The following is a 23,173-nucleotide window of genomic DNA, read 5'->3' on the forward strand; positions in this document are numbered from 1 at the left end:
ATTAAATTAAAAATATACTTTCTCCATCACATAATAATTTAAGTCTTGAGATATTTTATACCCTTAAAAAAAAGTAATTTAGGACATAAATTGAACCTAAGTTTTTATTTTTACCCTTGTAAATTATTGTCAAAAATAACTAAACATTAACAAAATTTGCACTTATATTAAGAAGTAAGGTAATTTTACCCCTATGCCCTTATTTAATTAGTTGGAGATTTTCAAGGTTAGTCAAAATAAATATATTTTCAAGATTATTTAATTAATCAATAAGGGTATAATGGGCAAAATATAATATTTTATTCATAGGTTTTGTAAAATGTTATATATTGTGGTCCAGCTATTTTTAGAAAGAGGTGACTTATAATATGGGACAGAGATAGTAATAACTAATTACAATGCTAACTTAAAGAATAAAATTGAAAGATATTTTAAAAGTAGTCTTGAAAATTGAAAGCTTAAGTTAATTTTAAAAATGGAAAAGGACTCAAAGTTTAAGTTAGGCATAATACATATATTGGACCCTAAACTTGGCTTCAAATTTTAACTTTGACTTCCAACTTTCATAATTCACAAACACTTTAACTATCCAACTTTCAAATAAATAAACACATGAGTCCTACATGGCAAAATACACGTTGGACACCACGTAGGACAAAAAATGACATGTAAGATGACATGTAGGACATGTGTGTCTATTTGTTCAATTTTATACAAGTTTAAGTGTCTACTTGTGCACACCCAAAATTGAAGGGCGTAAATGTGATTTGAAGCCAAGTTAAAGGGCATATTTATGTATTATGCCTTTAAGTTATTATGAAATGGAGAGAGTATGAAATATATTTAAAAATTTGATACTTTTGAGGATCTTAGACATGTCATATAAAAATTAAAATTTAAAAAATTATCAAAAAAGGAAAAAAGATATTTTTTTCAAACACTTTGAAAAAAAAGAAAATCAAACACATTGAAATGAAATAAGCACTCTCACAATTCCTTTTTAATTGTCATGAATATAGTACTAAAAATATTTATTCCAAAATACTTCATTCATTTCAAAATAATTAAATCTTTAAGGGTGTTTCACAACCTTTATGAAAAGAAGATAATTACATAAATTAGACATTACATTTTATTATTGTCAAATTAATCTTTAAATGACTAAATATTAATCATTCCCAAATCCCAACTCATTAAATTTTTTAAAATGACTAAAAAATGTGTTGAAACTCTATAAAAGTTTATGCAAATCACCGCCACATTAATGTAAGAAATATCTAAAAAAAGATTACTTAAAGCAATTAAAGTTTATTGAACTCATCACATAAAAAATTTAAATAAAATATAAAAATGACAGAATATTTTAAAATAGTTATAAATATTTAACAATTAAATTAATTTGAAACATGAAAATATCTCAACAATTCAATTATTTTCAATTAATTTTATCTTTTTTTCCAACTTTGTCCTTAATATCAATTATTTTAAAATTAAGAAGTACATAAACAAATAAAAATTAAAGAACACTAATTGCTAAAGTGCCCTTCTAACAAGAAAATTCAATAGTATCTTTTCTTCCTATTTCGAAAAAACTAATTGCTAACTTAACCTTTTTTATTATAATGTTTTTAAAAAAATTATGTCATATTTTTTGTAACAATTAAAATGATCGAAAAAAGTATTTGATCAGATGTAAATAATGATGAAAATTTCTAGAAACAATTAGTACTAGAATACATTGTGTGGCTGCCACAAATTTTAATGCCCCACTTTGTGGCTTTTGACCCAAAATATAACTTAAGCCTAAATTATTGAATAATTTATAGTCAAATTATAAAATCTCGTTCTTCCTTCTCTCCTTTGGTGGCCTTACTCCACGGGTTTTTGAATTGACTTAATTAGCTTTTAAATTTATTTTAATTTTTAAAAATATTTGTTAAATTAAAAAAATACTTAAAATAAATTAAAATTATTTTTAAAAGTCAAAAGTTACAAGTTGGTGCCCCTTTAGTATATTCTTTTTTATTCAAAAAGTCATTTATGTTTAATCAATAATTATATTTCTTTATCCCTATTTTTTTAATTATAATCTCCATATTATTCTCCTCCTACTTTTTTCCCTTCTATATTATGTTCCCATTCTTTTACTTTTTTCTTATAAATTTTTTTGAGTAAAGAAGAAATATAGCCATTATTATTTATGAATATAATTTAAAAAGTATCCCAATTTTTATGTGTTTTATCAAAATTATATATTTTAAAAATTAGAAATAACTTACACATATAAATTAGGGGAAATATCCAAGTACCTCCTCAACCTATGCCGAAAATCTCAGAGACACAATTATACTATACTAAGGTCCTATTACCCCCTGAACTTATTTTATATGTAATTTTCTACTCCTTTTTAGCCTACGTGGCACTAGTTCGAAAAAAAAAGTCAACCATCGTTGGACCCACAAGATAGTGCCACGTAAGCTAAAAAGGGGTAAAAAATTATTAATAAAATAAGTTCAGGGGGTAATAGGACCTTAATATAGTATCAGTGTGTCTCTGAGATTTCGGGCATAGGTTGAGGGGGTACTTGGGCATTATACCTATAAATTAACTTATATAACCAAATTATATTGAAGTAAAATTTAAATAGGGAAAATGGTCAAAAATGTCCTTAAACTATGTGAAAGGAACAAAAATGTCTCCCATTTATAGTTTATTTCAAAAATATCTTTACTTTCAATACATTCGCTAAAAATGCCCTTAACTATATGAAAAGAACAAAAATGCCCTCTGTTTGTTGTTTGGTCCAAAAATGTTCTTGTCGTCAATACTTTGGTCCAAAAATATTATTGTTATTTAGTGGGTCAAAAATACTTATTTTTCATCTAAATATATTATTATTTTCTTTTTAACACATTGTTTTTTAATATTATACTTTTTTAGAATTAACAAATGTTAATCCTACTTCAATTCAGAAAAAAATAAATAAAAAATAATTATTGCTTATTTTATTATCATTATATTTTTATCATTATATAAATATAAAGTAATGATGGATATATTATAATTATATATATATGAAATATATTATATGTCGAAAGGGTAGATGAAATTATTCTGTTTTAATTGATAAGATGAGATTAAGAAGAAAAAAATATTTTCTACATTTTAATTCGTTAAAGTGATTTTAGAAAAAATAAAACAAGATATGTTCTTTAATAATATTTTAATTAGAAAGAGATGTGTTTAGAAAGAAAAATATATGTATATCTTTGTTAAAGGGCTCTTTTGACCCATTTTATAACTATAAGGACATTTATGGACCAAAGTACTGAATGTAACGGCATTTTTTGAATTAAAGTATTGATAGTAAAAGTATTTTTGAGCTAAACTATAAGCGAATGACATTTTTGTTCCTTTCACATAGTTTAAGGGCATTTTGACCCTTTTCCCATTAAAATCTAAATTAATCTTTAATCTGATTTATTTTAGAAATGACTACTTATAATAATTAGAAATTTTATAATGTTAAACAACTTTAAGCGTATTTACAATATTTTGACAAAAAATGCTTAACAATATATGCGAACCAAATAAATCTACAATTTTTTTTCCAGCTAAACACTTTTATCCAAACATGTAATTTAAAAAAATCAGCTCTTTAAAAGTGCTTTTGAAATACTTCTTAGAGCAACAATATTTTGCATACAAAGCAGAGGTGCGAAGCGAAGGTGCGGTCCAGCTGCAGGAAAGACCAATCGCAGAGACAAATTAAAAGAGATTCCCGCCGGACACAAATATAACTACAGTTTTATGGTTATTAAAATGGGATAGATATAAGTATGATATTTATCAAAAATGTCACGATCCAAAATCATAAATCGTGATAGCACCTGTGTTTCCATTCAATAAGTAAGCCAACCCAACACTTTTACCAATTCAATTCAATACAAATAAGGAAAAAGTAAACTTCAAGTAGAATATCCCAAACTCGAAGTCTGTAATTAAGTATAATGTGCGGAAAAGTTGAAATAGTGCCTAAGATTTATCATTTAAGTTTGAAATTTTTGGCTGATTATTAATTTTGGAATATGTTTATGGTGGATTCTACAACACAGAGATGATTAGAGTAGCTCAAGGATTATGAGATGACTATCATTTATCACTTGGACAAGGCGAATGTGATAGTAGATGCTTTAGGTTGAAAGTTGGTGAGTATGAATAGTCTACCTTGTAACGTGTGGGAGAGCGTTATTTGGTTACGATTGTCCAGTTCTTAGCCAATTGCTTTGTAAGACTTGATGTTTCAAAGTTGAATAGAGTTTTGACTTACATGGAGGTGAGATAGTTTTTATCGGAGCAGATTTGGTTTCGACAATTTTGTGATGGAAATTTGTGTCAGATTCGAGACAAAGGGTAATAAGGAGAAGTCGGGAAGGTATTTTTTGTGGTGAGGGAGTTTTGAGGATAAATATTGTACTTATGTTCTTTGAATAAATGACTTGACTAGACTAATCATGGAGCAGACTCATAGTTTTGAGGTATTCTATTCATTTGAGGTCTATTAAGATTGTAAATATATGATATCTGGACCTAACTCAACCTCATATGTTAGCTCATGAAGGAGTATTGCCCAAGTCCTTATAAAGAGACCACAAGTCCATTCCTAACTATTGTATGACTTTTACCAACTCTAACAGCTCCTTCACGCCTAGGCCCGACTGGAGCATAGACCGAAAGTCCAAACGGGGATGGATCTGACTCTGATACCATGTAAAAATATAACACTTGGACCTAATTCAATCCCAAAAGTTAGCTCACGAGGTCCTTCCAAGTCCACATAAGGAGACCATTAGTCCATTCTCCAACCAATGTGTGACTTTTACCCACTCTAACGAAGATGTATAGTTTATCATTAAGTGAAGTATGAACACCAAAAGCCTAGAGGTGTGACTCAGATGATGTTCATACATGAGTGGAAAGTGAGAGAAAATTGCTATGGATCTTGTGGTAAGGTTGCCGCGTACTTCGGGTATGTTGGATACTATATGGGTCATCGTGGATTTATTGACCAAGTCTGCATATTTCATATCGATTCATACTACTTATAATTTAGAAAAATTAGCTAAATATTAATTTCGGGAGATAATTCGCTTGCATGTCCATTTTTATTATTTCAGATCGGCATATACAATTTACATCTCATTTTTGGAGGTCTATGTAGAAAGAGTTGGATACTCACAAAGATTTTAGTAAAATCTTTCACCCTAAGATTGATGGTTAATTTGAATAGATTATTCGGTTCTTGAGGACATCTTGAGGGCTTGAGTAATCGACTTTGGTGATTCTTAATATCAATCTTTGTCATTAGCGAAGTTTACATACAATGACAATTATCATTCGAGTATTGAGATGATATCATTCAAGATTTTGTGTAGTAAAAAATGTTGATATTTGATTGATTGATTTGATGCATTTGAGGTTAGACGACTGTTGAAAAAATCCTTCAATAAGATCAAATTGATTTAGAACCAATTTCTAACTCCTCAAAGTAGATCAAAAAATTTTGCATATCAAAAGGTTCTTATTTTAAAACAAAGAAAATACAAATTTTAATTAATTGAATCAAATAAATTTAAAGCGTAAAATACCTAAAGAAAGAGGTCATAAAATGGAATCATGCGCCCGCGGAGTAGGGAATAAAAGTCAAATTCCTACAAAAATATCAAAAATAGGTCAGTGAGGCAGCCAACCCAATAAAACCAATATATATAGCAGTGTTGCATTCGCCGTTTCAACTCCTTTCACCCCTATTTCTCATCATCATCATCTCCTCGTTCTTCTCCTCTCCGTCACTACTTTCGAGGCGAGTCGAACGAAGGTATAATTTTTTTCTCTCTCTAATGTCTAAATATAGATCGTTTAGTTTTATTCATTTTTTCAGATTTTTATCTCCGTTTTGCTTATGTATATGTATTCTTTTTACTGTTTTTAGTTGTTTTCTGATTAGATCTGTAATATATAGTGATTGTTCTGTTTCGTAACGTTAGTGCGGTTCATTTCTGAGTAGTTTTGAAGGTGTTACGGAGATCTGCTTTTGTTTTTGCTAGAAATGTGATTTAGTTTAATGGATCCAATCGTATTTGTGTTTTTCAATGCTTTTTTAGTTGTGGATGAGTATTTTGACTGTTGAGTGGGCAGATCTGGTCAATGAGTTATAGTATTGCTATGTTCATTCATTGTGCTGCTCCATGGACAAACGTCTACTGATTTTAACTAGTTTTTTTTTTACTTAACGTAGCATAGAATTGCTGGTTCTAGTACTTTATAAAGTCTCTCAGTTTATGTGATTGTAGTTGACTAGTCACTGAGTATAAGAAAGAATATTTTTTGAAACATCTGATCTAAAACAAGCTATGTATATGTTTTTGTTGCTATAACTAATCTAATTAAATTGTTTTTTATTATAAGAAATTTGACAGACAAGAAAAGAGGTACTATCAACTTAAATTTGTTGCTGAGAGAGACTAATTTTATTAATGAATTGTGAGTTGATTCATGTAGAATTTAGCATTTAGGTTGAATCAGGGGAATCTCTCTATCTATATATTAGGTTCGTTTTATGTTATATAATTACAGTAATCAATTAGTGCCAGTATGAATGCTATGCATACTGTTAGTACTTTGTGCATGAGATATTGTGCATTATTCTGAAATTGATATGACGGTCTGTTTGTAAATCTAAATCAGCTAATGAAATTGGAATTGATGCAATGCAAAAAATGTAAATCTAATTCTTGTTTGTTTTTTGAATTCTTGCTAATTGTGAAAGTTATGCTTTTGGTGTGAGTTGGTTGGTTGAGCTTTTTTTAATGCACATTTCCAGCCTAAAATATTTTGAGTTAAAGTTTTGCTCACTTTAATTGTTATGTAGAGATTATAAAATTGGTAGCTGTTGATTCTAAGGGTGCAAAGGAATTGCCATTTCGAATGGCGGTTAAATGTGAGAATACCATGTCTAACTGGTTTAGTAAAGTTTTTAAGTTTGTGTTGGGGTATGTATATATATATTGTGAGTAGATAGATGGTCTTAATTGTTTAGCGTGCACATCAGCAGATGAATGATGAGAACTCCTAGTGTTTATGGCAGCAAACTTTTTGTCCTTTGCTGGATTTATGGACTTATTTTGTCAATGTTGGGTTAAAGTATAGAGATCTGATCATGCTCAATCTGTGCAGGACTTATTTAAACGTTGCAATGGCAGATATGAATCAGCATCCAACTGTTTTCCAGAAGGCAGCAAACCAGCTGCACTTGCGCTCTAGTCTATCCCAAGATGTCCATGCTCGCTATAGGGGCGTTCAGCCTGCTATTTACCAGAGGCATTTTGCTTATGGCAACTACTCCAATGCTGGACTGCAGAGAGGCCAAGCCACTCAGGATCTATCATTGATCACCTCAAACGCCTCACCTGTGTTTGTGCAGGCTCCTCAAGAGAAAGGATTTGCAGCTTTTGCCACTGACTTTCTCATGGGTGGTGTTTCTGCTGCTGTATCAAAGACCGCTGCTGCCCCTATTGAGCGTGTGAAACTATTGATCCAAAATCAAGATGAGATGCTCAAGGCTGGTAGGCTCTCAGAACCATACAAGGGAATTGGTGATTGTTTCGGTAGGACAATTAAGGAAGAAGGTTTTGGGTCTTTATGGAGAGGAAACACTGCTAATGTTATCCGTTATTTCCCCACTCAGGTTTACCATTTGTCTTCATTTTGAGGGATGAAGTTTATACATCAAAGATATATGCACATTTATTGTTCTGTTGTTTGTTTAAGTTGAGCATTGACTGACTGATGCTCTGCTCCACAGGCCCTGAACTTTGCATTCAAGGACTACTTCAAGAGACTCTTCAACTTTAAGAAGGACCGTGATGGCTACTGGAAGTGGTTTGCTGGCAACCTTGCATCAGGTGGTGCTGCTGGTGCTTCCTCTTTGTTCTTTGTCTACTCCTTGGATTATGCTCGTACCCGTCTTGCTAATGATGCCAAGGCTTCAAAGAAGGGAGGTGAGAGGCAGTTCAATGGTTTGGTTGATGTCTACAGGAAGACACTCAAATCTGATGGAATTGCTGGTCTATACCGTGGATTCAACATTTCATGTGTTGGTATCATTGTTTACCGTGGTTTGTACTTTGGAATGTACGACTCCTTGAAGCCTGTCCTCTTGACAGGAAACCTGCAGGTTAGTGTTTTTATATGTTTGCTTTGCTCTGCTTTTTCATGTCTTTATACTTCTCTGGATGTTATCTCTGCTGTGTCTTACCAAAATGTTGTTAGTCTTTACCATTTTGTTGGCTGTATAAATGCATCAATGTTTTCGTGTTGGAGAAGACGATGTTTAGAGCTTGCTGTGGGAGAGTGATAAGAATTCAGTATTTGTCATTAAATATTGTCAATTTCTGCTAATTTTTCATCTTCCTTGATTTGTTTGCTAGAAAATAGATAATTGTTATTGATTTTCTCGTGGGAAGTTAATATGGATATGGATAAATAAATGTTTTAGTATAAAAAAACTATAGTGTCTGACCCTTGTTATGGTGCTGTATACAGGATAGTTTCTTTGCTAGCTTTGCTCTTGGTTGGCTCATCACCAATGGTGCTGGTCTTGCTTCTTACCCCATTGATACAGTAAGAAGAAGAATGATGATGACATCTGGTGAGGCGGTGAAGTACAAGAGCTCGCTTGATGCGTTCTCCCAGATTGTTAAGAATGAGGGTCCCAAATCTCTGTTCAAGGGTGCTGGTGCTAACATCCTCCGAGCTGTTGCTGGTGCTGGTGTGTTGGCTGGATATGACAAGCTTCAGGTTCTTGTTTTGGGAAAGAAATACGGATCTGGTGGTGCATAAGTCAGCCTCGTAACATCCTTTAGAATTTAGATGGTGATGAAAATCTTTTTGGTGTTACATTTGAGTATTCAGTTGGGGAGACGATTATTTATCATTTTTCCTTTTGCCTTTTTTTTGTAATAATTCGAAAAATCTTAGAGTGGGTCAAAGCTTAAAAACCCCACACTCGTTTCCCTTGTTGAAGGGTTATTACTGTTTTGTTTGGGCGGACCTTATTTCAATTGCAGAGCTTACAGATTCTGAATGAATCTTTTGATAAAATCAAATGCGGATCAGTTTGGTACTTGTGTTATTTTAAGTGTGGTATACAATATTTTGCCCTAACCATCTTGTTTTCATACCTTCTCTTGAAAGTGTACAATTTTATATGCTTGCCCCCTCTGTCTATACATGAAGACAAAATCCTAACCTGCAGCCATCAGTTGTATCCCTGTTTTGATTGGTTGATATGGCAGAGTGATTTAAACAGTACGTACACATGACTCCACGTGTCATTGAAGGTTGGATTAACGTGGTTACTTTTTATCCCCTATTTTCTTACTATTTGCTGCATCTATTGTTGCACAACAGTTTTCTTAGGTAATGGATGTGAACCGTAGGAGTCAAGATTCTTCCAAGGAGAAATATTATCTAGTTACTCTCTTCATCTCAATGTATGTTATATAGGTTGAGCTGACCTGGAGTTTAAGTTGCGTTTTCTAATGAAAATTATTCTTGGTTATGGGTGATTAAAACAGAGAAATTATTTCTGAATGAACAAGTGAATTTTTTTCTTATAAAATTAAAGAAAATTATATTATAGATAAATAAAGGATGTGTGTATATATTAGTGCCTACATATGTTTTAAATCTGAATTCTGTTCACTACAGTGAAGTGATTGAACACTTGGCAGAGTTTGGCCTATTTCAATAAGAGAGATCTGAACTCATAATGTTCATGGAAGGAGGCAGCAGCAGAATGCAGGTGTTGTAAAGAGGCAGATAGAGGAATAGGAACCCAAAAGAAAAGCTATGAAATTCTGATGTCATTTTTCAGGGGCAGCAGCACCTTACCTTTTCGAAGGCTCAAAATGTATGTCCAATACGTTACCTGTATGAATAGGAAAATTAAAACAAGGATTATGGAGTAGTTCAAACAAAAGCGAATGTTGAGCAAATAAGATGAAGAGATGGTCGTGTAGATACAATCTCAAATACACCGCTGATTATGGAGGTTGGAAATCGGAAATAGCATAATAAGAAGGGAATTGCAGTTGAGTAGCGGGGTTAAGTGTTGTTATTTGTAGTTTTGATGATGTAACAAACTCAGGGACCTTGTGAAAGTACCAGGTTCTCAACATGAACAACTCGTTGACTGCCAGCTGGAGAAGGTACAGAAAGTTGGTGCACATTTCTCAACCGCGTCAGAAAAGTCAGAACTTTCCAACCAATGACATGAGTTTAAGGAAAGAGACTCGTCTATACAATGTCACTTTTCTTAACATTATTACTTAGTTTTTGCAACTTGAAAAAAGCACTCTCAAGAACTCTTGCAAAGGCTATAGAAAATCAAAGTGAAGAATTATTCTATAACAACCGAAAACTCAGGTGCATATTGTGTAGTTGTTTGAGAATATATTCTTTTGGTCTTACATTATAAACTGTTCCTAAATTTATAAAGGAATCAGTGTGTGGGTGTTGAAATTCTAAGTTGTCTAGAGTGATAGCTTAGTGGGTAGAATAACCTCTACTTAGGCTTATCAAGCAATAGAGTTATTGCTTGATCGTGAGATTAAAAACTTTTTCTCACATTTGTATAACTGGTTTTACTTTTGCTTGCGAAGATTAGTGAAACAGTTGTGTAAATCCTGTAAGACAGGTCGTGGTTTTACTCCCCTAAGCAAGGAGGTTTCCACGTAAAATTGTTGTGTTGTTAAACTGCATTTACTTTCTGTTATGTTCTTGTTTGTGTGTCAAGGGACCTGGTCCATTGACTGATAAGTGGACGCATATATTCTAACAAGTGGTATCAGAGCCGGCACATTCTATCTGGTTAACACCAAGAGAGTGATTTCTGTTCTAGAATCGCTGCTCCACTTAATCTAGAAGAGGGTCAGTCTTCAACTAGACCTCCTCGTTTCAATGGACACTTTTACAGTTTGGTGGAAAGTCAGAATGCATGATTTTCTTATGGCCGAAGACAGTGAGCTATGGGACATTGTCTTAGATGGGACATTTATTCCGATGATAGAAGAGAAAGATGGAGAAAAAACTAGGCTTGTTCCTAAGCTTAGACAAAAATATGATGAAGCAGATAGGAAGAAGATCGAAAAAGGTTACAAAGCAAAGCACTTTTTGTCTGTGAGATAGGACCAGATGAGTTGAATCGTGTCTCAGCCTGTGAGTCTGCAAAAGAGATCTGAAATTGCTTAAAAATAGCTCATGAAGGAACTGAACAAGTAAAAGAGTCAAAGATTGATATGCTCACTTCTCTATATGAAAATTTTAAAATGAGAGAAGGTGAAACTATTCATGAAATATTCACTAAATTGTCATCCATCACAAATGAGTTGAGAAGTCTTGGAGAACCTATCAATATGAGCAAGCAAGTTAGGAAAGTGCTTCGAATCCTTCCCAAGTCTCGGGAAAGTAAGGTTGATGCTATTACTGAAGCAAAAGACCTGAAAGTGTTAACAATGGATGCTCTCATTGGAAATCTAAAGACTCATGAGATGAATCAAAGTCATGATCAGTCAAAGAAGGAAGTCAAGAAAGATAAGTCTTTGATGCTGAAATACAAATATGAAGAGGACTCCAGTGATGATGATATGACTTATCTCATAAATAGATTTCAGAAGATTGTGAGAAAAAACAAAGATCTTAAAAAGGGAGCAAATATTCCTCGAACTGCCACTAAAAATGATACATGTTATAAGTGTGGAAAAGCTGGGCACTTTATAAGAGATTGTCCATTACTCAAAGCTGAAAACAAAGAATATCAAAAATCAAGAAGTGATAAAGAGAAGAGAATGGATCAGGTACTTAATAAAAATGATCGAAAAGCTGCTGCTGATTATGTGGTCAAAAAGGCTCTTGCTGCATGGGGAGACTCTTTAAGTGACTCAGAAAATCCTGATGAACCAAATGATGTGTCAATGGTGGTGGTTCATGAAGAGGAAACCATATTCAATGAGATGTTTGATTTCATGGCTCATTTAGAAAATGAATAAGAGGAGGACAATGTAACTCTTCTTGATATGAAACATGATCTGAATACTTATTCTCTTAAAAAATTGAGAACATTAGCAAATGTTATGATTGATTCAGTAATTGAGTTAACATCTGAAAGATATTTTATGAATGCTGAGCTTGAAAGTTTAAATGAAAATAGAGATAAAATGGAAGAGAAAATGCTGAAAATGGAAGATAAAATGGCTTCTCTGGAATCTGACTTGACAGAACTTAAAAAACAGTTGCATCAGATAAATGAAGAAACTGAAAAGCAAAAGGGAAAGTCTAATGGTTTACAAGTTGAACTTGAAGAAAAACTGAAAACCTCTGAGACTAATCTTGGGTTGGCTTTGGAGAGCAATAACTTAGAAAGAGATATTGTCAAACTTAAAGATGAACTTGAAAAATCTCTTAAGTGGACAAAATCTTCTAAGCTGTTGTCTAATGTAACAAATCAGAGTAATTTCAATAAGAAGGGTCTAGGAAGTTTGAATATTACTCCTCCTTTTAATTCTCACAACAAATATGTTTTTGTGTCCAACAATTTGCTTTGCCTTCATTGTGGTAAAAATGGGCATTTAAAAGAAGAGTGTACTGCCTGGAGAAAGTCACATGAAAGAGACTCTAAGTATACAGAGAAGCAAATAGTATCAAAAGAGAGACCTGGTCCCACAAAACAATTCTCAACTAATAGGTTTCAAAGAAAGGATCTGATTCTGCTCCAAAATCATTTGTCAAAAAGAATCTGGAACTACCCCATTGGACTACAAACAATCTGATCACTCCCTTGTCTGCCTTCTGGGAACTCAAATTGAAATGGCTTCCCAAGCCTAACAAGTGATTCTTGCTGCAGGTGAGTGAGAGGAGCAGCAGTCAATGTTGGTATATGGACAATGGATGCTCAAAACATATGATTGGTGATATCAAAAATTTTCTCTCACTCGAGACACTTCAGGGAGGAGGTGTCTTTTTTGGTGATGGAAAGAAGGGGTATATTTTGGGAGTTGGTAAAGTGGGAAAATCACTTGGAGAATCAATTGATTGAAGTATAGTCTTTTGAGTGTATCTCAAATTTGTGATAAGGGAAATGAAGTGAAATTTACTTCTGAGAAGTGCACTGTAGTTAATCTAACTACAAAGAAAGTGTTTCTTACTGCCTTTAGAAGTAAAAACATGTATGTGGATAACTTAGAAATGTCTCATGGAGATGATCTGACATGTCTTAGTTCTCAAAATGAAAATGCTGATCTGCAGCATCGAAGACTAGGGCATGTGAGCTCATCTTTATTGAATAAACTGATTTCTAAGGACCTGGTCCTAGGTTTGCCAAAGCTGAAATTTTGTGAAAACAAAATTTGTGAAGCTTGTGTTAAAGGAAAACAAATCAGATCATCCTTCAAGTCAAAGAAGCAAGTAACATCATCAAGAGTACTGGAGCTACTACACATGGATTTATGTGGACCTTTGAAGGTTCAAAGTAGAAATGGAAAGAAATACATTCTAGTGATAGTTGATGACTACTCAATGTACACATGGACAAGATTCCTAAGATCAAAAGCAGAAACACCTGAAGAATTGTTAGTGTTTTTCAAAATGATTCAAACAAAGTTGAATCAAGTGATTGCTGGAATTAGGTCTGATCATGGAACTGAGTTTGAAAACTCAAAAATTGATCAATTATGCATGGACAATGGTATTAGTCACAATTATTCTGCTCCAAAAACTCCTCAACAAAATGGAGTAGTGGAAAGGAAAAACAGAACCTTGGTAAACATTGCAAGGACCATGATTATTGAGTCAAATCTTCCTCAAAGTTTCTGGGCTGAAGCAGTCAACACAGCATGTCATGTTACTAACAGATGTCTGATAAGGTCTTTATTGAATAAGTCTCCCTATGAGTTGCTCAACAACAGAAAACCTATGTTGAGTTATCTTAAGGCATTTGGTTGCAAATGTTTTGTGTTGAACAATGGAAGGATGATCTAGGAAAATTTGATCCTAGAAGTGATGAAAGAGTGTTTGTTGGATACTCTTCATCAAGTAAATCATACAGAGTTTTCAATAAAAGAACTCAATGTATTGAAGAAAGTATTCATGTTGTGTTTGATGAAGATGGAAGTTTGAAAAGTGATGCATCAAATGATGAAGATGAGTTGATTAAGCTGTTTAATTCACAGAAAACTGAAGGAAGTGAAGCTGGTGCAAATGATCAGTTGAGGAATGACAATGATAAAGATAATCATAGTCTATCTGAAAAGGCTGATGAAGCTGAAAAATGTGAAGAGGGACCTGGTACCATTTTGAACTCCAGTCAGAATACCTCAATCTCTCCAGAAAAAGATGAGTTCCTTGAAGAAGAAGAGCATACTGATCAGCTGAACCAGTCGACTTTCAAACCAGGATGAAAACATAGTTCATCACCTCCACTTGATAATCTTATCTCACCCTTGAATTCTGGAATTCACACTAGATCAAAAACAAGGAATTTAGTTGCATTCTCAGCGTTTATATCATCTATTGAGCCTAAGAATTTGAAAGAGGCATTAGGTGATGCATATTGGATCAATTCAATGCAAGAAGAACGTCATCAGTTTGAAAGAAGTAAGGTGTGGTACCTGGTTCCTCGACCTGTTGGCTAAACAGTGATAGGGACCAGATGGGTTTTCAGAAACAAGCTTGATGAAAATGGTGTGATTACTAGAAACAAATCCAGATTAGTTGTTCAAGGATACAATCAGGAGGAAGGAATAGACTATGATGAAACTTTTGCTCCTGTTGCAAGGATGGAGGCTATCAAAATTCTAATAGCTTTTGCAGCATTCATGGGATTCAAGCTGTATCAAATGGATGTCAAGAGTGCTTTTCTAAATGGAGACTTAAAAGAGGAGGTGTTTGTTAAACAACCTCCTGGGTTTGAGGATGCTGAGCTGCCAGATCATGTGTTTAGATTGAATAAGGCTCTATATGGTTTAAAACAATCCCCCAGAGCTTGGTATGAAAGATTGTCAAAGTTTCTGTTGAAAAATGGGTTCAAAAGAGAGAAAATAGACAATACCTTGTTCTTATTAAAAAGAGAACATGAATTGCTTATTATTCAGGTATATGTGGCTGACATAATTTTTGGAGCTACATCAGAGTATTTGTGTGAAGAATTTTCATCATTAATGGGAAAGGAGTTCGAGATGAGCATAATGGGTGAATTGACATTCTTTCTGGGGCTACAAATCAAGCAATCATCAATGGAATCTCAATCAGTCCGGAGAAGTACATTAAGGAGCTGTTGTAGAAATTCAATATGTTTGATTGTAAACCTATTGATACTCCTATGGGAACGAACTCCAAGGTTATAGCAGATGAATCTGATTCTCTTGTAAATCAAACCATGTATAGGGGAATCATTGGATCCTTGTTGTATCTGACTGCTAGCAGACCTGATATTGTATATAGTGTTGGAATGTGTGCTAAATTCCAAGCATGTCCTCGTGATTCACATTTGAAGGCTGCAAAACGGATTCTAAGATATTTGAAGAAGACAGGGGACCTGGTCCTTTTCTATCCAGCAGGTGACACTTTTGATCTTGTTGGTTTTGCAGATACTGATTTTGCTGGTTATCAAGTTGACAGAAAGAGTACTTCTGGAGTGGCCTATTTCTTTGGATCTTCACTTATTTCTTGGGGAACTAAGAAACAGAACTCTGTAGATCTTTCAACAGCTGAAGCTGAATATGTAGCAGCTGCTATATGCTGTTCACAATTGTTATGGATCAAGCAACATTTAGAGGATTTTGGTGTAATCATCAAGGCTATTCCCCTTATGTGTGACAATACTAGTGTAGTTAGTATGGGAAAGAATCCAGTTCAACACAAGAGAACCAAGCACATTGATGTTAGACATCATTTTCTAAGAGACAATGTTGAAAAGGGAAATATTGTGCTTACATACTGTCCAACGAAGGAACAAATTGCAGATATCTTCACCAAGGCTCTTAGCAAATATCAATTTGAGAGTAATAGGTTGAAGTTGGACATGATGACCTTACACTGATTTCCAGATATTCAATAGTTGAATTCCTTTGATGGCTAAATTTGCAGTGCGGGTATCCTTTATGTCAATAATATATTATCTGAGTTAGATCATTTTTGGAACCTATTGTAGGTATACATTCAGGAAGGACTAGCAAAGCAAAGACATGGCTAGAACAGTTAAGGAATGATGATAAATGTGTGTTATGGGACCTGGTCCCAGTCGAGGTTAGCATTTGTATATTAATTTTAAATTGAAAAAAAGTGACCGTTGATAAAGCCACATGTCAATCATCGGTCATTCTGACCGTTAGTCCCATCGCTTACTTTTCAAGCGACGCGTCAAATCAAGGGACCTGACACCATTTCAATTCTTTTTAAACTCTTCTTCTTTCCTTTTTAATTCTTAATCCGTCTTGCAATATTCCTTCACTATATTCTTAATCCTTCTTCTTGTCAAATGTCTGATCCTTCATCCGCCTCTAAGCAAATGCTTACAGCCCTTAGTGAGATTTAACCTATTGCTTTCTATTCTCTTTCAGTAGTAGGGTCTAGGTCTAATATTTCGTCAAGTTCTTCTCAAGATATTCCCGAAAATCTGTTTCGCTCCATAGATCTGAACAACTCAAGTGTTCCTACTGGACCTGGTCCTCATCATAAAATGCTTTCAGATTCTTTGTTTGAAGGAGATTTGCCAAGGAACAAATCCTCTGAGTCAGACATTCTTGCTGCAAGTGAAGAGCTGGTGATTGAGAGTCTTGCTATGATGAGAGAGGAAGTCAGGGTCGAACAAAATGAACCTTTTCAAGGTGAAGAGATCATAGAGACTCTACCTATTTTTGATAAAACTCCAGACTTTGGGAGGTATCCATCTTCTAACTCTTCTGATTCAGTTAGTGATGATGAATCTATTCAGTGGAAGGTTGAAAGGAGAGATGTCAGTGTATCAAAAAAGGGAAAAGAAAAGGTGGTGGAAGAAGTGCCTAGAAGGATACCTACTACTAGATCTAATGCCAAAAAGTTGATGGCTGATGCTTTGAAAGCCAGTGCAAGGTCTACAGCAGAAATCAAGAGTGCTGGAACATTCAAAGTGTCAAATTTTAAAATGCCTGAGTCTGGTGTCATAAAGGTGTCTGCTGAAGAGACAGAAAAGGGGCACAGGAAGAAGAAATCAGGAAAGACAAAATCAAGAGATACCAAAAAGGCTGACAAAACAAAATCTACAAAGGAGAGTTCTAAAGGAAAAAGGAAAAGGTCACAGGGACCTGGTACCCAATGAAAAATTGAAGAGGAGGTCAATATACAAGAAACTGTTGACAATTTAAGAAAGCAGTCTGTACTGGCTGAGAGGGTGTTTGACATGGGAATAATCAACCTTCATGGAATGGACTCACTTCATAACATGGTGGAGATTCAGTCATGGATGCATCTCTTCAACAAAAAATCTCCCATGCTTCATGAAGAGGAAGTGTGTGAATTTTACTACAATATTCAATTTCAGGAAGATGGAAGTGTCCATACCAGAGTGAATGATATTGCAGTGCATCTGGATGAATTTCTGTTGGGAAAGATTATTAGGGTACCTCGAGATGGTACCAGGTCTGTGATTGGGAAAACACGTTCAATTGAGTTTGTGGCATTGGTCTCGAAGCTTCCCACAACAAAGTGTGCAGGGGTGTTTAAGAAAGTGATGAAAAGTGAGTATCAATTGTTTTTGAGTTTGTCAACAAAACTCTACTTCCTCGAACTGAAAAGAGGACCTCAGCTACTTCTGCTGATTTGTATGTGATGGAGTTGTTGTGCAAATTTGAACCTCTGATGCTTCCATGAATCATGCTTGAACATATGTACAAGACTGTCATTGAGCGGAAAGGAATACATGGAATGTGATATGGATACTTTCTCACTGAAGTATTCAAATACTTTAACATTCCACTTAGTGTTGGCAAGGTTGGTACAGTGAAACAAGCTTTTTCAGAAAATACTTTGGTTGAATGTGAGTGCATTGAAGGGAAAGAAAATCCCAAGAGCAAAATGGTTCAACTTATAGAAGACCAGGACTAACTCAAGAATGAAGTTGAAGAATTAACTATGCGACTGAGTGGAACAAATGTTGAAATTGCTATTCTCAAAGCTGAGCTGCTCACTGCACAGACAGAGGGACCTAGTACTGCTGTGGTTCAAGCCCTGGAAAGGGAAAATACAGAGCTGAGGGCCAAGGTTATTGCTTTGCAAGAAAAAGCAATAAAGGATAATGATGCTGCAAATGATAGACTCACTCTCATTATTCAGTCCCTTTCTCATCAGCCTCCCCCTTCATAGTCTGTTCCAATCTTTTTCTGTGTCTTTCTTGTATGTCTTATCTTTTGGTTCTTGTATTTCAGTTTGCTGTTAATGTATTAAATGTTTATCTTGAAATGCTATTTATATTATTCCCCTGGTGTTCTAGCTACTATCTTTTGTGGAATGCTTTCCTTTGTGTTTGATTGCTATAAGGCTTTGATCTTCTCTGATATTATTGTTGATACTATTGGTTTACTGTATCTTTATTTTATGATGCCAAAAGGGGGAATTTTAACTATAGGTTGTAGCTGGACAAGTTTGTGAGGGGGAATACAGTGAGGGAGAAAATATTTTGTGCAATATATCTTATGTCAGGAGGGTGGACAAGTAATTCAGGGGGAACTTGTCATGAAACTGGAGTGGTGTCTGGAGTATTGTTTGTCATCATCAAAAAGGGGGGAAATGTTATTTGTAGTTTTGATGATGTAACAAACTTAGGGACCTTGTGAAGGTACCAGGTTCTCAACATGAACAGCTCGTTAACTGCCAGCTGGAGAAGGTACAGAAAGTTGGTGCACGTTTCCCAACCGCGTCAGAAAAGTCAGACCTTTCCAACCAATGACACGAGTTTAAGGAAAGAGGCTTGTCTATACAATGTCACTTTTCTTAACATTATTCCTTAGTTTTTGCAACTTGAAAAAGCACTCTCAAGAACTCTTGCAAAGGCTATAGAAAATTAAAGTGAAAAATTCTTCTATAACAATCGAAAAATCAGGTGCATATTGTGTAGTTGTTTGAGAATATATTTTTTTTGTCTTACATTGTAAACTGTTCCTAAATCTATAAAGGAATCAGTGTGGTGGGTGTTGAAATTCTAAGTTGTCTAGAGTGATAGCTTAGTGGGTAGAATAACTTCTATTTAGGCTTATCAAGCAATAGAGTTATTGCTTGATCGTGAGATTAAAAACTTTTTCTCACATTTGTGTACTGGTTTTACTTTTGCTTGCGAAGATTAGTGAAACAGTTGTGTAAATCCAGTGAGACAGGTCGTGGTTTTACTCCCTAAAGCAAGGATGTTTCCACGTAAAATTGTAGTGTTGTTAAACTGCATTTACTTTCTGTTATATTCTTGTTTGTGTGTCAAGGGACCTGGTCCATTGACTGATAAGTGGACGCATAGATTCTAACAAGTGTGTTAACCAAATGGAATTTCCTTGTTGTCAATGGGAATCTAAACAGAGCTTCGACAGACTCGTATCAATTCCCTTATAGAAAGCAAATGGTTGATCTGCACTGGAGACATTGAGTTTGAAACATGACAAATATTTTTCTGCTCCAAAATGCCTAGCCATAGTTCTTCAGTTGACAAGGCATTACCTCTGAAGAAGATGCTCACCCATACTATTCAAATACAAATACAATTTCAGTGCCTTTGCCTCGTCGAGTTACTACTATTATTTTCATCCACAATTCTATAATTATATTATAATATCACACTAATTTAATACAAATACAAGTCATTATATTTATTATATTCAAAGGTGAGTAATTTCTTAAAAATTGTGCAAAATCAATAATGAATTAAAAAGCTCAAGATGTTCAAACTAATTCAGCGTTTTCGTTCGTGGAAATACATAACATGTGTAGTAGATTTTTCTATGCTATAGCCACTTTAGTTGCCATACAGAAAAAAGTAAGTCAAAGAAATGTCCATGTGTAGTGTACTATTTTGTTCTTTATTAATTTCCTTAATGAAAGATCCTATCTATCTATATATAATAGGAGAAATAAAAATTTCACATATAATAGTAGTAGTCAATCTCTTCTTCAACTCTTGAAAGTTTTTTTCACAAGCTTCACAGCATTGAAACTTAACTGTTTTCTGAGTCACTTGGTCAAAGGAGATGAGATAGATGATAACCCCTCAACAAATCTTCTATAGTAGTCAGTCAAATCTAAGAAACTCCTTATATCAGTTGGAGACGTAGGTCTAGGACAACTCTGAACTGCTTCTATTTTTTAGGTATCAACTCTAATCCCATTACCAAAAACTATGTGGCCCAAGAATGCCACAGATTTAAGCCAAAACTCACACTTGAAGAACTTGACATATAACTCTTTATCTTTCAAAGTCTAAAGGACTATTCTGAGTTTACTAGCATGATCTTCTTTATTCCTTGAATAGATTAGTATGTCATCAATAAAGACAATTACAAACATAAATAAATAAGGTTTGAAGACTCTATTCATAAGATCTACGAATGTTGCAGGCGCATTGGTCAACCCAAATGACATGACCAAAAACTCATGATGTCCATAACTGGTTCTAAAAGCTGTCTTTGGAATGTCACATTTCCTAACTTTCAATTAATGGTAGCCTAAGCTGAGATCAATTTTCGAAAAGCAGGAAACACGCTGAAGCTGATCGAAAGGATCATCTATCCTTGGAAGAGGATATTTATTCTTAATGGTAACCTTATTCAATTGACGGTAATCTATGCACATCCTAAGGGAACCATCATTCTTTCTCACAAACAAGACCGGAGCTCCCCAAGGTGAGACACTTGGTCGAATGAAACCCTTATCTAACAGATCTTTCAATTGTTCTTTCAACTCTGCTGGGGCCATTTTATATGAAGGAATAGAGATAGGACGAGTATCTGGAAGAAGATCTATCCCGAAGTCTATCTCTCTTAGGCGGGACTTCAGGATGATCATCTGGAAAGACTTCTGGGAACTCTTTTAACTGGAACTGACTGAATAAGAGGTATCTCAATACTAGAATCATTAATTCGGACTAAGTGATAGACATACTACTTGGAAATTAATTTCCTCGCCTTAAGGTACGAAATGAAACGACCCTTAGGCACTGCTGAACTGGTTTTCCACTCTAAGACTGACTCATTTCGAATCTTAAACTTGACTACTTGAGTTCTACAATCAATTGAGGCATAACAAACATGACGCCAATCCAAACCAAGAATGGTTAGAAGTAAATGAAAATAAGAGAGATAAACGTAATATTATAAATCACAGAAAAATTGAGTGTTATTAAGCAAAACCTAAAGGAAGATATCTGAAATTACCCCTTAATAATATTAAAAGTCATATAACCAAAGGGGTTCCTAAAATATGATAAATAATCATCTTAAATAACTAACTCAACAAAGGAAGAAATTATTACGGAATTGTATAACTTAGCAATAAATTTAGAATTAGTAGTACATATAACAATAAATTTAAAACTTAGTAGTACATATAACTCAACAAAATTAAACCCCAAATATATAAGATCTGCTCAATTATTTGGATTATGACATATATTTTAATTTAAATAAATTTTGGAGGATTCAAGTAGATGATTATGACCGGCTCAAATCATCCATCTATTTGACAAAAAAAAAAGTTCAAAATTTTAGTTTATGAATGGCTGCAAGTGGATAAAAAAGCTCAAGAGAAGAGACTACACGTTTTGTTGGAAATTGTACATTTTCCCACTAAACTATGGAAATTGTCAGAGGTAAAATGAAGGCAAAAAATTGTGGAGTAAAGTACTATTTGTTCTTTATTGAATTTATAAAATCATCCATAAATCTTGATTTATATGACAGTGAAACTCTTTCCAAATAGGAAAATTTACTTCAATACAAGTTTTTTACACTTTATAATAATTCAACTCGTTAACTTATCATCTATACTAAAAATAGTTATTCAATAATATTTATTTAGTTTAAAAAATTAAAAGATAATTTTTTTTCTATCTATTTTATCATTGTTATTAGTTACTATTCGATGTTAAACACATTTTTCGAAATATTAAATTTAATATATTCGAAGGATAATATAGTAAAATTGTCATATTATTTATTGTTTTTAAAGTATGTGTCAAGTTAATAACGGATATATCGGAAAAAAAGTCTATCTTAAATTAAGCTGTAAAATTTATGCATTCAGTTAATTACTTTTACGGCTAATGCTAAATAGCCAGAAAATTAAAAAATCTATAATATATTTTTTTATTTTAAAATAAACTAATATTTTTCCAATTTTTAGTTAAAAGGTACTCCCTCCGTCCCATATTATATGACACCATTTCTTTTTTGGTAAGTTCCAAAAAAGTCACATTTTCTTATATGATAAGTATTTTAAGGTACAATTCCTCTTTTACCCTTGTTCGTCCAACTCAATCTTAAAGATAATACTCCAATACATTTATGATCAAGTCAATGAACTACTGGTCGCGCACACGAGAAGCAAGACTTGGTTGTCCAGGCAGCAGCTATGCTATGTGGTCATCACATCAATAGGTGGGGGAGAGTGTCACGTCCCGCCACTTCACAGTCAAATTTTGCACCCGAATAGGGGCGGAAGAGTCTAGAGTTTTGGAGAGGTTTATAGAAAACTCTAGAAGCTCTTAGATATTTCAAGAAGGTTTTGGAGAGGTTTATAGAAAACTCTAGAAACTCTTAGATATTTCAAGAAGGTTTTGGAGAGGTTTATAGAAAACTCTAGAAGCTCTTAGATATTTCAAGAAGGTTTTGGAGAGTTCTCGAAGAAGGACTAGATAATTTCTAAGAAAGTTATAGAATTTCCTACAAAGTGTAGATAATTCTAGAGAGAGAGACCAAAGCGTAAATACTTTAGGGACTTCTGTAGTAATTTTTATTTACTAGACAGTAGTATAATTAATAGATTGACTCTCATTTGTAATCACTCAACTTGTAAAGCAACCTTTCAAGCTTTATACAATACCTTC

At 33.8% G+C, this 23,173-nt stretch overlaps 1 protein-coding gene across 1 annotated transcript; it reads left to right on the forward strand.

Annotated features, from left to right (window-relative positions):
- The first annotated feature begins 5,721 nt into the window (after nt 1-5,721).
- LOC107004493 (ADP,ATP carrier protein, mitochondrial) lies at nt 5,722-9,193 on the forward strand. Its single transcript, XM_015202696.2, has 4 exons — nt 5,722-5,878; nt 7,237-7,747; nt 7,865-8,236; nt 8,605-9,193. The coding sequence occupies exons 2-4, from the start codon at nt 7,256-7,258 to the stop codon at nt 8,899-8,901; spliced, it is 1,161 nt and encodes a 386-aa protein (XP_015058182.1). The 5' UTR covers nt 5,722-5,878; nt 7,237-7,255; the 3' UTR covers nt 8,902-9,193.
- The last annotated feature ends 13,980 nt before the right edge of the window (nt 9,194-23,173 follow it).

The sequence above is a fragment of the Solanum pennellii genome, chromosome 11, assembly GCF_001406875.1.
Source record: "Solanum pennellii chromosome 11, SPENNV200".
Lineage (NCBI taxonomy): Eukaryota > Viridiplantae > Streptophyta > Magnoliopsida > Solanales > Solanaceae > Solanum > Solanum pennellii.

Excerpts from the sequence above, each read along its gene's own strand:
- LOC107004493 (XM_015202696.2), top strand. The coding sequence starts at position 7,256 with ATGGCAGATATGAATCAGCATCCAACTGTTTTCCAGAAGGCAGCAAAC. Across the intron at positions 7,748-7,864 it reads TCCGTTATTTCCCCACTCAG|GCCCTGAACTTTGCATTCAA; the intron begins GTTTACCATTTG and ends TCTGCTCCACAG. Across the intron at positions 8,237-8,604 it reads TCTTGACAGGAAACCTGCAG|GATAGTTTCTTTGCTAGCTT; the intron begins GTTAGTGTTTTT and ends TGCTGTATACAG.